Raw genomic sequence first — 13,279 nt, 5'->3', positions numbered from 1 at the left:
GGTTCACACTGATGCCGTGCGGAATTTGCACCGCATCAGAATCGCACCCGTTCATGCGAACCACTGCGGGTGTGTATGTTAAGTCAACAACACCCCGAAAGCTGTCCGAAAAACGTGGTGCGATATACAGAATCGGATCGCATAGGTGTGAATACCCACGTGATCTCCAATTGCACCTCACACAAATCGCATGTGATTTGCACAGGAATGCGGTCAAATCCCATTTTAGGTTATCTTTTTGCCTCCTGTTTCATGTTTGGGAAAGTTCACTTCCTGTACAGGACATGCAACAGGAAATGAGGGTAAATCCCTCCAAGGTGAACCATATTCCCATCTAAGAGACTTGTCACAGGGACAGGTGTCCCCTTTGGAAAACTTGCTCTTACCTCTTGCCCTGGTGACAACTTAAAATTTGTCGATTTCCCTACACTTGATAGAGCGCAACTCCATATTAATGCCGTTCACAAAGGATAAACCTATAAATGTGGCTGTAAAGCTCTGAAATGAAAAATGAACAAAGCATATCCTTCTATAGTGTGTACCTCAGTCTATAGCAGGGGTTTCCAAACATTTTAAACAAATGGCCAATTGACTGTCCTTAAGGCTTTAGGGGGGGCCGAACTGTGGCCAGTGTGAGTAGAAAATATCCCAGCATCCGTGGGAGTAAACACTGCTCCACTATTGGTTTTAACAGGAGGAATCGTCCCCCGTTGTTGGCTTTAGCAGGGGGAGCAGTGAACCATGGTTGGTATCAAGTGGAAATATAGTGCCCTATCAATGGTGTCAGTGGGAGAAATAGTGCCTCATCATTGGTCTTAGCAGGAAGAATATTGCCCCATCGATGACATCAGTGAGAAGAAGAGTGTCCCATTAATGGTGAAAGTGGGAGGAATGGTGCCTTATCATTGGTGTCAGTTGGAACAATAGTATCCCAAGGGCTGGATAGAGGCAAGCAAAAGGTCCCCGGGCCGCAGAGTCCACTGGTCTATAGCAAATTCTGTAATTTCGGGTTATTTTATCCTTCCCCTGACAGTTTATGACAAAAGCCAACAATCCTGGGAGAGGGCCCTACCCCTCCTCTAGCACACAGCAGGTAATCAACAGCCCCAGCTGTGCATGTTTCCCTATGGGACTGTGTGTGTGAAGGGTGTCCTTCCCCTCTTGTGCTGTGCCTACACCAAAGGATCAAGGGGGCTCCAGAACTTAGTCTGTGATTGACAGCCTCAGCTTTACATGTTTTCCTATTTGAAATTCCTATTGAGGTGTGTCCATTCTCTCCACTCAGGTCTCAGATTACACTTGCCTGTTCTCTCTTCGCTGTGCAATGTGTGACATTAAATCCCTGCCCCTGCCTCCTCAAGCTCAGAAACACTGTTTAAATTCTGGAATTTGAAAGGATGAAGTGGAGAGAGGACTAATGATAAACAGGTACAACTTTTGTAGGAGGATTTGTTTCATCTCTGTGTATCACCTGAGGACTCTCACTTTACCGGGTTTACAACCACTTTACATCCAGAAATCAGCATACCGGTAGCAGTAGGTTAACACTGGCAGTCCCTCAATTTTTCTCCTTACAGGTACAGGACTTAAGAAAACAACTGATGAGCCACCTTGGGTTCTTTACATAAATATGTTTAATTTTTATAAAAAAAACTATTTTTGCATAGTAATGACACAGACCTTTTTTTTAGAACATCAGTTTACAAATAAACCAAAACGAAGGCCCTAACATTATTCTTTTACTCATTGTGCCTTGATTGTGTAGGGATATCTAATATGTGAGGTGTGTATCAAGTGCGACTTTGCAATGCGACTTTCATGCAACATTAGAAACCATGGGACTTTAAGTGGCAGCAAAGTAGTGCAGGAACCTTTTTTGAGGTCTCTGCAACTTGAGTTGCATTGATTGGAATGGCAGCAATTGAAATAAAATGGGTCACAAGTCGCATGACAAGTCACAGCAGTGTAAACCAGGGCTTAAAAATATATATTTTATATCCTTTTTTTATACTTTTAAACTTATCTTACTATTACACAGGTGGGTACTAATTTCCTGCTACATAGAAATTATTAGGTAGTTGTCAGCAGTGTCAGGACAAAGTCATCTAGCGCCCAGGACAAGGATGCCAAATAGCAACCCCCATTGGTCCTATTGCATTAGGGTGTGCACCCCAACGCTCAAACACTCATGTGTATGTATGTATGTATGTATGTATGTATGTATGTATGTATGTATATATATATATATATATATATATATATATATATTCTGCATATACTCGCTTTGGATTCTTCTGCTCAGCTCACACGTGACACACCAGAAAAAAGTGGACTAGGCACGATGTCAGAGCCTGGGTGCATCCCCATCCTGCCCAGTCCTAGGGGAAAGCAAGATCCTCCTTGGGGATGTTTTTGCAGTCCTCCATGCGAGGCAGGAGAACCTGAAACTGCTGGGGAAGATGGTAGGGGGAGGAGGGTCATCTAGGAATGTTGGTAACTATGGGTGATTAGGGTGTGCCTAGGCACACATGGCACACCCTGTGCGCATGCCTATGCATCTCCACTTCCAAAATGTATGAGCATTATGTGCCAAAAATCCCCTCCACCCCAAACAAAAAAATAAAGTGCTAATCTTAACACTTACCCGCCAAGCATAAATTCCCTTTTCTAAGCCACATTCTCCTCAAACAAAAATCCCCTCTCTTCCAATACAAATCCCCCCTCCCAGCTCAAATCCTCTCCATAACCAAATCCCCCATCCTAGCACAAATCCTCTACCCCTCAAATTTCCTCTCTGTGCATAAATTCTCTTCCCCCTCAAAATCCCCCTCTCCCAGCACAACTTTCCCCCAAATCCCCTCTCCTAGCACTAATCCCCCCCCCTTCAAATTTTTCCTCCTAGCACAAATCACCCCAATCATCCCTACTAGCACAACTCCCCCCCCCAAATCCCCCTTCCTAACAGAAATTCACTCTTAGTTCAAATCCCCCTCTAAATCATCTCTCCAAGACACCACTCCAAATCCCCACCGTGCCCAGGGCAACCGCCCCTCCTCCCACCCCTTGTCCCGGCCCTGGCTTTCGGTCCAGCACTAATGACAGCCAATGCAATTTTAAAATGGCAGTTTAAATATTTAAAAAAAGGAACACCAAGATAGTAGATGAAGTGCAATGGCTGGAGTAAGGCGTCAGCCTCATATGTGGTCAAATTTATCGAAGATGACTCCAGCTTGGTGAAGGTTGGTATTTGGGGGCGTACATCAATGACTGACTCCTCCCATCGTTTCTTTGTGCCTATGGTAATATAAACTCACAGTCCAAAATATTTAATAATAATAGCGGGAAAATGTTTTAGGTACGTCCATTGGCTCGCTGCGATTATAGGATGGATACATTTCTCTTTTCCTCTGTTTCCCGCTATGGGAAATGTCAACAATATACAGTCTGAGTAGGTCGATGCTGAGTAGGTCGATGCTGAGTAGGTCGATGCTGAGTAGGTCGATGCTGAGTAGGTCGATGCTGAGTAGGTCGATGCTGAGTAGGTCGATGCTGAGTAGGTCGATGCTGAGTAGGTCGATGCTGAGTAGGTCGATGCTGAGTAGGTCGATGCTGAGTAGGTCGATGCTGAGTAGGTCGATGCTGAGTAGGTCGATGCTGAGTAGGTCGATGCTGAGTAGGTCGATGCTGAGTAGGTCGATGCTGAGTAGGTCGATGCTGAGTAGGTCGATGCTGAGTAGGTCGATGCTGAGTTTGGACTCTCGCCGCATTGCTGAATCTGTATTGCCCTCTTCAATTCCTACGTCCTGAAATGTAAACATTAATTACTCATCAGAACAAGTTCCTTCATTTCAAACAAACACTGAGCCTTTTACACATTTATTTCTTTCATTCTATATTATTATACCATTAAAGCTACGTTTAGAAGATGTGTGGTTGTTATCGTGCCACCCCTGAGAAGCCATCCACAAAGAATCGCTTTTCAGAGGCGTTTGACAGGTGAATAGGTGATATGTTGCCGCCTCACCACCTGTTTTAGCCCGCGTTCACATATGTGCAGTGCGTTTCCTGTGCGAATCACATGCAATATACCGCACATATGTGAACCCGGGCTAAAACAGGTGGTGAGGCAGCAACATATCACCTATTCATCGCCTGTCAAACGCCTCTGAAAAGCGATTCGCGTGCAAATCACATGCGATATGTGTGCGGTGCAATTGGAGCCATACATTTTGTATGGCTCCAATCGCACTGCATCCGCACCAAAAATGTGCAGGACCCTTTTTTTGGGTCCACACTAGAATCGGATTGCATGGGTTTTCACACCTATGCGATCCGATTCTACACATTGCACCGTTTTGTGGACCGCTTTCAGGGTGTTTTTAACTTAACATACACACCAGTGGCGGTTCGCATGACCAGGGTGCGATTCTGATGTGGTGCGGAATTCACACTGAAAACACTGTGAATTCCGGACTGCATCAGTGTGAACCATGGCTTAATCTTGTAAATGCTGCACCACCAGGGCCCCATTCATGGATATATTTGATTGTAGCATGACCCCATTCACTGACGGCAACGGGGGGATAAGGGATCATTTTTGCCTGGGCCACAAAGCAAAGCATGGCAGCACCAGTATATGTAAATCCCTGTCTATCTGCACTTGCAGTTTAAGGTGGGAAGGATAGTTGGGGGTGGTAAAAACTTAAACTGCAAGTCTAAATGAGCCCTTAAAGTGTTTGTAAAGGTGTAGTGTGGGTTTTGAACACATTGATTTACAGGAAACTTAGTAGTAGTATTGTGATATCAATTATGTTATTATAAAAGTAATAAAATATATATACACACACGTGTACCGTAATTTTCGGTTTACAAATGAAAATCCATTGAAAATAATGCCTCTGTTTACAAATATTTTACTAATTTTTTTTGCAATACGAAGTGTATGTCGGTGCTGATTTTTAAATGCAATTGCCGGCTTTTTTCCCTTCACTATAGCTCACAGAATTAGCTGTCAATTTCCAGGGAGCTAAAGGATGCATTGTTTCTTTTAACTCAGGGAAATAAACTAAAAAGGAAACTTTTTTTTACCTGGGGAGAAAGTGACAGCTGATTCTCTGAGCTAAAGTGAAGAAAAAAAAAAAAAGCTGGTAATTCCATTTAAAAACCGGCACTGACCTATAGTGACAGCGACTTTTTAAAAAAAATTTCTGACCTCCGGAGCAGATTAATTGGTTTTCAATACATTCCTACGGGAATTTCGGTTTACGAATTTTTTGCAATACAAAACGTCCTGGAGAATGCATTAAATTCCGAGGTACACCTGTGTGTGTGTGTGTGTGTGTGTGTGTGTGTGTATGTATGTGTATATATATATATATATATATATATATATATGTGTGTGTGTTTGTGTATATATATTGTGGCAGTACAGTATCCTGCCACGGTGGAAATCATGATGGACACCCAGGATTCTCAACTATACAGGTTGAGGGGCTCCAGGCAGATCTCATAATGCAGAGGGAACTGGCTTATCAGTTTCCTCTTTGGTTTGTAAAGCCTGTTTTGGGACCTGTAGCCTGGAGATTTCTTAGAGATATGGGAGGGATGAAATCTCCAATCCTGGGCCCATATTTTGGGAGCAGCCAGCGTGCTGATTGCACAGGTGTGTGCAGGCCTTTTAGGGGAGGCCAGGCCATGATTCTGAGCTCCACCCCAGCAGATAGGAGTCAGGAGGGCTCCACCCCGGCAGATAGGAGTCAGGAGGGCTCCACCAAGGAGAGGTGGAAGCCAAAAGCAGCAAGGAGCTGTTTGAGAATAGCTGTGTGCTAAAACAACCCTGTGGAAGAAGTCTGTAGGAGACAGATATAGAGCGGTATAGCTGAAAGAGCCAAAAGGCTGAATTGTTTGGTTTGATGTTGGATACCCCTGTGTGGGAAGCATTTGTGTTTCTGGAACTTTTTCCTTTAAATAAAATTGGGCAAAAAGGCCCTTAAAAAAGAAGCGAGTTGCTGTGTGCTTTGAAGAAGCTCTACCACTCTGAAGCGAGTTCCCACAATATATATATGTGTGTGTATATATATATATATATATATATATATATATATATACACACATATACACACACTTGGCCTCATGTATACTAGGAGATGGTCTCATTATGCTGTGGGAAGTTGGGAACCTTTGACCTTTGCATTCTGTGGTGTAGCTCAAACCAGTTTTGACTAGTTGTTTGAACCGCTATATAAAAGATTGTAATACAAAGAGTTAGTTGGAGTTTGACTCATATTCAAGTATGGGTCACCGGGCTGTCGTCACCAGGAACTCAAGGAAGGGCTGAAAACTCCACCCTGGTGTGGAACGATTCTGTATGTATCTTTATCATCTGTAATACCTCTTTTAACCAAGCTAAGTAAATTATTTTATTATTATACTTTTGAGTTTGTCTGAAATGATTGTACCATATCAGCATATCTGAAAGATTAACTCCTAGATGCTGAGCACACGCAAATATGAGGCCTCTCGGTGGCTGGGCCTTGATGCTGAGTGGTCGCATATTTGCGTACCATTTGAAAATACGTATGTGCTCAGAGCGTGTGCCCTGCGTGCTCCCAGCCTATATGTCCGTGTCTCACGGAAAGGTCCCGATCTCCCCTTGCGATCGGGACCTTTTTCGATCATGTTACCCTTGTGACAGCGAATCACGGCGGTCACATGACCCTAAAACCCCACCTCCTGGCTTTTGAAACTCTTAAATGGCCGGGAGGCACCGGTGCAAAGGGGTTACACACTGAAACTTCTAAGTAATAAGGCTAACCCCTTATTAAAAAAGGCTCAAGGTTTTCTACCTTCATGCATTCTATGCATGAAGGTAAAAAATCTTCTGTGTGCAGCAGCCCCTAAAACTTACCTGAGCCCCATCCTGGTCCAGCGATGTGCTCAAGAACCTTGGTTCTCTGGGGTTTCTCCCTCCTCATTGGTTGAGACAGCAGCAGCAGCCATTTGCTCCTGCTACTGCCAGTCACAGCCACTGAGCCAATAAGTTAGAGAGTGGGGGTGGAGCTGAGCAGCGTTCTTTGTGTAAATAGACACACAGAGCAGCTGCTCGGGGGCGAGCCTCCTTCCTGTCTGACTCAACAGTAGAATACTAAAATATTTTATGTCATTTCGTTTTATATGTACCTGAATATAAAAAAGGAAAGCAAGTTTTTTGTTATGTTAACGAGGTTATTTCTTCTGTCTTTGATCCAAAAAAAAATATGATATTATATATATATATACAGTCATGGCCGAAATTGTTGGCACCCTTGATATTTCTCCAGGAAATCATGTATTTCTCACGAAACGTATTGCATTAACACATGTTTTGCTATACACATGTTTATTCCCTTTGTGTGTATTGGGACAAAACAAAAAAAGGGAGGAAAGAAAGCAAATTCGACATAATGTCACACAAACCTCCAAAAATGGGCTGGACAAAAGTATTGGCACCCTTTCACAACTGCGGATAAATAAGAATGTTACAAGCATGTGATGCTCCTGTAAACTCACCTGGGGCAAGTAACAGGTGTGGGCAATATAGAAATCACACCTGAAAGCAGATAAAAAGGAGAGACGTTCACTTAACCTTTGCATTGTGTGTCTGTCTGTGCCACACTAAGCATGGACAACAGAAAGAGGAGACGAGAACTGTCTGAGGACCTGAGAACCAAAATTGTGGCAAAATATCAACAATCTCAAGGTTACAAGTCCATCTCCAGAGAACTAGATTTGCCTTTGTCCACAGTGCGCAACATTATCAAGAAGTTTGCAACCCATGGCACTGTAGCTAATCTCCCTGGTCGTGGACGGATGAGGAAAATTGATGAAAGATTGCAACGCAGAATAGTCCGGATGGTGGATAAGCAGCCCCAAACATGTTCCAAAGACATTCAAGCTGTCCTGCAGGCTCAGGGAGCATCAGTGTCAGCGCGAACTATCCGTCGACATTTAAATGAAATGAAACGCTATGGCAGGAGACCCAGGAGGACCCCACTGCTGACACAGAGACATAAAAAAGCAAGACTACAGTTTGCCTAAATGTACTTGAGTAAGCCAAAAGCCTTCTGGGAAAACGTCTTGTGGACAGATGAGACCAAGATAGAGCTTTTCGGTAAAGCACATCATTCTACTGTTTACCGAAAACGGAATGAGGCCTACAAAGAACAAAACACAGTACCTACGGTAAAATATGGTGGAGGTTCAATGATGTTTTGGGGTTGTTTTGCTGCCTCTGGCACTGGGTGCCTTGACTGTGTGCAAGGCATCATGAAATCTGAGGATTACCAAAGGATTTTGGGTCGCACTGTAGGGCCCAGTGTCAGAAAGCTGGGTTTGCGTCCAAGATCCTGGGTCTTCCAGCAGGACAATGACCCCAAACATACGTCAAAAAGCACTCAGAAATGGATGGCAAAGAAGCGCTGGAGAGTTCTGAAGTGGCCAGCAATGAGCCCAGATCTAAATCCCATTGAACACCTGTGGAGAGATCTTAAAATTGCTGTTGGGAAAAGGTGTCCTTCCAATAAGAGAGACCTGGAGCTGTTTGCAAAGGAAGAGTGGTCCAAAATTCCGGGTGAGAGGTGTCAGAAGCTTATTGATGGTTATAGGAAGCGACTGATTTCAGTTATGTTTTCCAAAGGGTGTGCAACCAAATATTAAGTTAAGGGTGCCAATACTTTTGTCCAGCCCATTTTTGGGGTTTTGTGTGACATTATGTCATATTTGCTTTTCTGCCTCTGTTTTATATTTGTTCCAATACATACAAAGGGAATAAACATGTGTATAGCAAAACATGTGTTAATGCAATACCTTTTTTGTGTGAAATACTTGATTTTCAGGAAAAATATCAAGGGTGCCAACAATTTCGGCCATGACTGTATATATATATATATATATATATATATATATATATATATATATATATATATACACACACACATACATACACACACACATATGAAATATTATAAACCAACAAAAAATATATATAAGCAAAATTATTTCTTCTGTCTTTGACCACATTTAGGAAACTTTTCTTCACTTCCTGTCCCTGTGAGGCCCACAGGAAATAGCCAATAAAAGCCAGACAGAAGCTGTTAGCCTTTCTTGCTCTAGCCAAATTGAAAGGGAATAGCTAAAATTTTAGAGCTTGAGTTATTGAATTCTATGAACAGCAGCTTTTCTTCAAAAATGCTAACATCTCATTAAAACACAAAAAAAGATAATTGTATATATATATATATATATATATATATATATATATATATATATATATATATATATATATATATATACACACACACACAGTGGGGATCGAAAGTTTGGGCACCCCAGCTAAAAATATGTATTAATGTGCATAAAGAAGCCAAGCAAAGATGGAAAAATCTCCAAAAGGCATCAAATTACAGATTAGACATTCCTATAATATGTCAACAAAAATTAGATTTTATTTCCATCATTTACACTTTCAAAATAACAGAAAACAAAAAAAATGGCGTCTGCAAAAGTTTGGGCACCCTGCAGAATTTATAGCATGCACTGCCCCCTTTGCAAAGCTGAGACCTGCCAGTGTCATGGATTGTTCTCAATCATCGTCTGGGAAGACAAGGTGATGTCAATCTCAAAGGTTTTAAATGCCCAGACTCATCTGACCTTGCCCCAACAATCAGCACCATGGGTTCTTCTAAGCAGTTGTCTAGAAAACTGAAACTGAAAATAGTTGACGCTCACAAAGCTGGAGAAGGCTATAAGAAGATAGCAAAGTGTTTTCAGATGTCAATATCCTCGGTTCAGAATGTAATTAAGAAATGGCAGTCATCAGGAACAGTGGAAGTTAAAGCAAGATCTGGAAGACCAAGAAAAATATCAGACAGAACAGCTCGCAGGATTGTGAGAAAAACAATTCAAAACCCACGTTTGACTGCACGATCCGTCCAGAAAGATCTGGCAGACACTGGAGTTGTGGTACACTATTCCACTATAAAGAGATACTTGTACAAATATGGTCTTCATGGAAGAGTCATCAGAAGAAACCTCTTCTACGTCCTCACCACAAAAATCATCGTTTGAACTTTGCAAATGAACATATAGACAAGCCTGATGCATTTTGGAAACAAGTTCTGTGGACCGATGAGGTTAAAATTGAACTTTTTGGCTGGAATGAGCAAAGGTACGTTTGGAGAAGAAGGGGCACAGAATTTAATGAAAAGAACCTCTGTCCAACTGTTAAGCATGGGGTTGGATCAATCATGCTTTGGGGTTGTGTTGCAGCCAGTGGCACAGGGAACATCTCACAAGTAGAAGGAAAAATGGATTCAATCAAATTTCAGCAAATTTTGGATGGTAACTTGATGCCATCTGTGAAAAAGCTGAAGTTAAAGAGAGGATGGCTTCTACAAATGGATAATGATCCTAAACACACCTCGAAATCCACGGGGGATTACATCAAGAGGCGTAAACTGAAGGTTTTGCCATGGCCTTCACAATCTCCTGACCTCAACATAATTGAAAATCTATGGATAGACCTTAAAAGAGCAGTGCGTGACAGACAGCCCAGAAATCTCAAAGAACTGGAAGACTTTTGTAAGGAAGAATGGGCAAAGATACCTCAAACAAGAATTGAAAGACTCTTGGCTGGCTACAAAAACCCTTTACAAGCTGTGATACCCAAAGGGGGCAGTACAAGATATTAACTCCGCAGGGTGCCCAAACTTTTGCAGACGCCATTTTTTTGTTTTCTGTTATTTTGAAAGTGTAAATGAATGAAATAAAATCTAACTTTTGTTGACATATTATAAGAATGTCTAATCTGTAATTTGATGCCTTTTGGAGATTTTTCTCTTTCCTTGGCTTCTTTATGCACATTAATACAAATTTTTAGCTGGGGTGCCCAAACTTTCGATCCCCACTGTAATATATATATATATATATATATATATATATATATATATATATATATATATATATATATATATAGGACATTTCAGGAAGATTACCCAGGCATTCCCTCAAAGATGCTTTAGAGTTGCTTCAAAGTAGTGCTTAAGTCGCCTGGCAAAGTCGCACCATAAGTCATACGATTTTCAGGTCGCAGTAGTGTGAGCCAAGACTGACACCCGCGGCAGATCGCAGCTGTAGTGCATTTAAAACGCTGTGTGGGAGACCAGGGGCGGACTGACCATTTGGAAACTCAGGCACTGCCCGAGGGCCCGGGGTCAGTAGGGGGCCCCATGAGATGCCCCTGGTACCTTTTTCATAGGCTTTTTTGAGTTTGGGCAAGGACACAGGGGCCCCATGATCCCTTACTGGCCGGAGGCCCCATGAGTTGTCAGTCCGCCCCTGTGGGAGACGCTCATGGAATGTGGGTTTCCCGCACTGCTTTCTAGTGTGAACAGGCCCTAACAAGGTTAGAAGGAATACTTTTCCAAATATTTATGGAAGACATTGTTGCTTTTTGTCATTTTGTATATCAATACATATTAGTTACTTACAATTACTTACCTGAGCTGGCAAAACTACTTCGAAAAATTGTGTTTCAGTTGCAGTACCATTGGTCTCCTGTGTCGTTACTAGTACCCTTTGGCAAGAAATAAAGTACCAAATTAGAAAATGATTACATTCGTGCATTACAAATATAAAGAGGATCCTCCTGCGCTTAAATGGAGCCCTAACCCTAAAGCTGCTAACACTAACCTTCTACCCAATAAGTGTAAGTGACAATTGATACACACAGTGTAGCGCTAAACAAACATATTGATACTACCAAAAAACAAATAAAATGCAAAAAAACATAAAAATATATAAGTGATAAATGTAAGTAAAAGTGTACAACACTCAATCCCCCCTACAATCCACACTTGAGGGATCCAATCCCAAATGAATAAAAAGTGCAACACGTGAATTTCCTCTATGGGAACATACTGTATATCAGTGGTTCTCAACCTTCCTAATACCGTGACCCTTTAATACAGTTCCTCATGTTGTGGTGACCCCCAACCATAAAATAATTTTTGTTGCTACTTCATAACTGTAATTTTGCAGTGAGAGGAGTAGTGCCACATCACTGATGTCAGTGGGAGGAATAGTGTCCCATCATTGGTATCAGTGGGAGGAATAGTGTCCCATCATTGGTATCAGTGGGAGGAATAGTGCCCATCATTGGTATCAGTGGGAGGAATAGTGTCCCATCATTGGTATCAGTGGGAGGAATGGTGTCCCATCATTGGTATCAGTGGGAGGAATAGTGTCCCATCATTGGTGTCAGTGGGAGGAATAGTGTCCCATCATTGGTATCAGTGGGAGGAATAGTGCCCCATCATTGGTATCAGTGGGAGGAATGGTGTCCCATCATTGGTATCAGTGGGAGGAATAGTGTCCCATCATTGGTGTCAGTGGGAGGAATAGTGTCCCATCATTGGTATCAGTGGGAGGAATAGTGCCCCATCATTGGTATCAGTGGGAGGAATAGTGCCCCATCATTGGTATCAGTGGGAGGAATAGTGCCCCATCATTGGTGTTAGTGGGAGGAATAGTGTCCCATCATTGGTGTTAGTGGGAGGAATAGTGCCCCATCATTGGTATCAGTGGGAGGAATAGTGCCCCATCATTGATATCAGTGGGAGGAATAGTGCCCCATCATTGGTGTTAGTGGGAGGAATAGTGCCCCATCATTGGTGTCAGTGGGGTGGGGGGGATAGTGCCCCATCATTGATACTAGTGTGGGGGGGAATTGTGCCCCATCATTGGTGTCAGTGGGGGGGGGATAGTGCCCCATCATTGGTATCAGTGGGAGGAATAGTGTCCCATCATTGGTATCAGTGGGAGGAATAGTGTCCCATCATTGGTATCAGTGAGGAGGAATAGTGCCCCATCATTGGTATCAGTGGGAGGAATAGTGCCCCATCATTGGTATCAGTGGGAGGAATAGTGCCCCATCATTGGTATCAGTGGGAGGAATAGTGCCCCATCATTGGTGTTAGTGGGAGGAATAGTGCCCCATCATTGGTGTCAGTGGGGTGGGGGGGGATAGTGCCCCATCATTGATACTAGTGTGGGGGGGAATTGTGCCCCATCATTGGTGTCAGTGGGGGGGGGGATAGTGCCCCATCATTGGTGTTAGTGGGAGGAATAGTGCCCCATCATTGGTATCAGTGGGAGGAATAGTGCCCCATCATTGATATCAGTGGGATGAATAGTGTCCCATCATTGATATCAGTGGGATGAATAGTGTCCCATCATTGGTATC

At 42.8% G+C, this 13,279-nt stretch overlaps 1 protein-coding gene across 2 annotated transcripts in view; it reads right to left on the bottom strand.

Annotated features, from left to right (window-relative positions):
* Positions 1 to 3,667: 3,667 nt before the first annotated feature.
* LOC149443914 (pregnancy-specific beta-1-glycoprotein 7-like) overlaps positions 3,668 to 13,279 on the bottom strand; it is a 70,274-nt gene continuing 60,662 nt past the window's right edge. Inside the window, exons 10-11 of one of the 2 annotated variants that reach the window (XM_089655146.1) lie at positions 11,536 to 11,611; positions 3,668 to 3,803 (exon numbers count right to left, since the gene is read on the bottom strand). In XM_089655146.1, the coding sequence (XP_089511272.1) occupies positions 11,570 to 11,611 (42 nt within the window). In that variant the 3' untranslated portion in view covers positions 3,668 to 3,803; positions 11,536 to 11,569. Of the gene's footprint in view, positions 3,804 to 11,525; positions 11,612 to 13,279 lie in introns of both variants that reach the window. The other variant, XM_089655147.1, reaches the window with a different exon arrangement.

The sequence above is a fragment of the Staurois parvus genome, unplaced genomic scaffold (genome assembly GCF_062004578.1).
Source record: "Staurois parvus isolate SC_StPar_1 unplaced genomic scaffold, SC_StPar_1.0 ptg000827l, whole genome shotgun sequence".
Taxonomy (NCBI): Eukaryota; Metazoa; Chordata; class Amphibia; order Anura; family Ranidae; genus Staurois; species Staurois parvus.
Note: the sequence above shows the minus strand (reverse complement) of the source record. Positions and strands in the feature narration are given on the sequence as shown.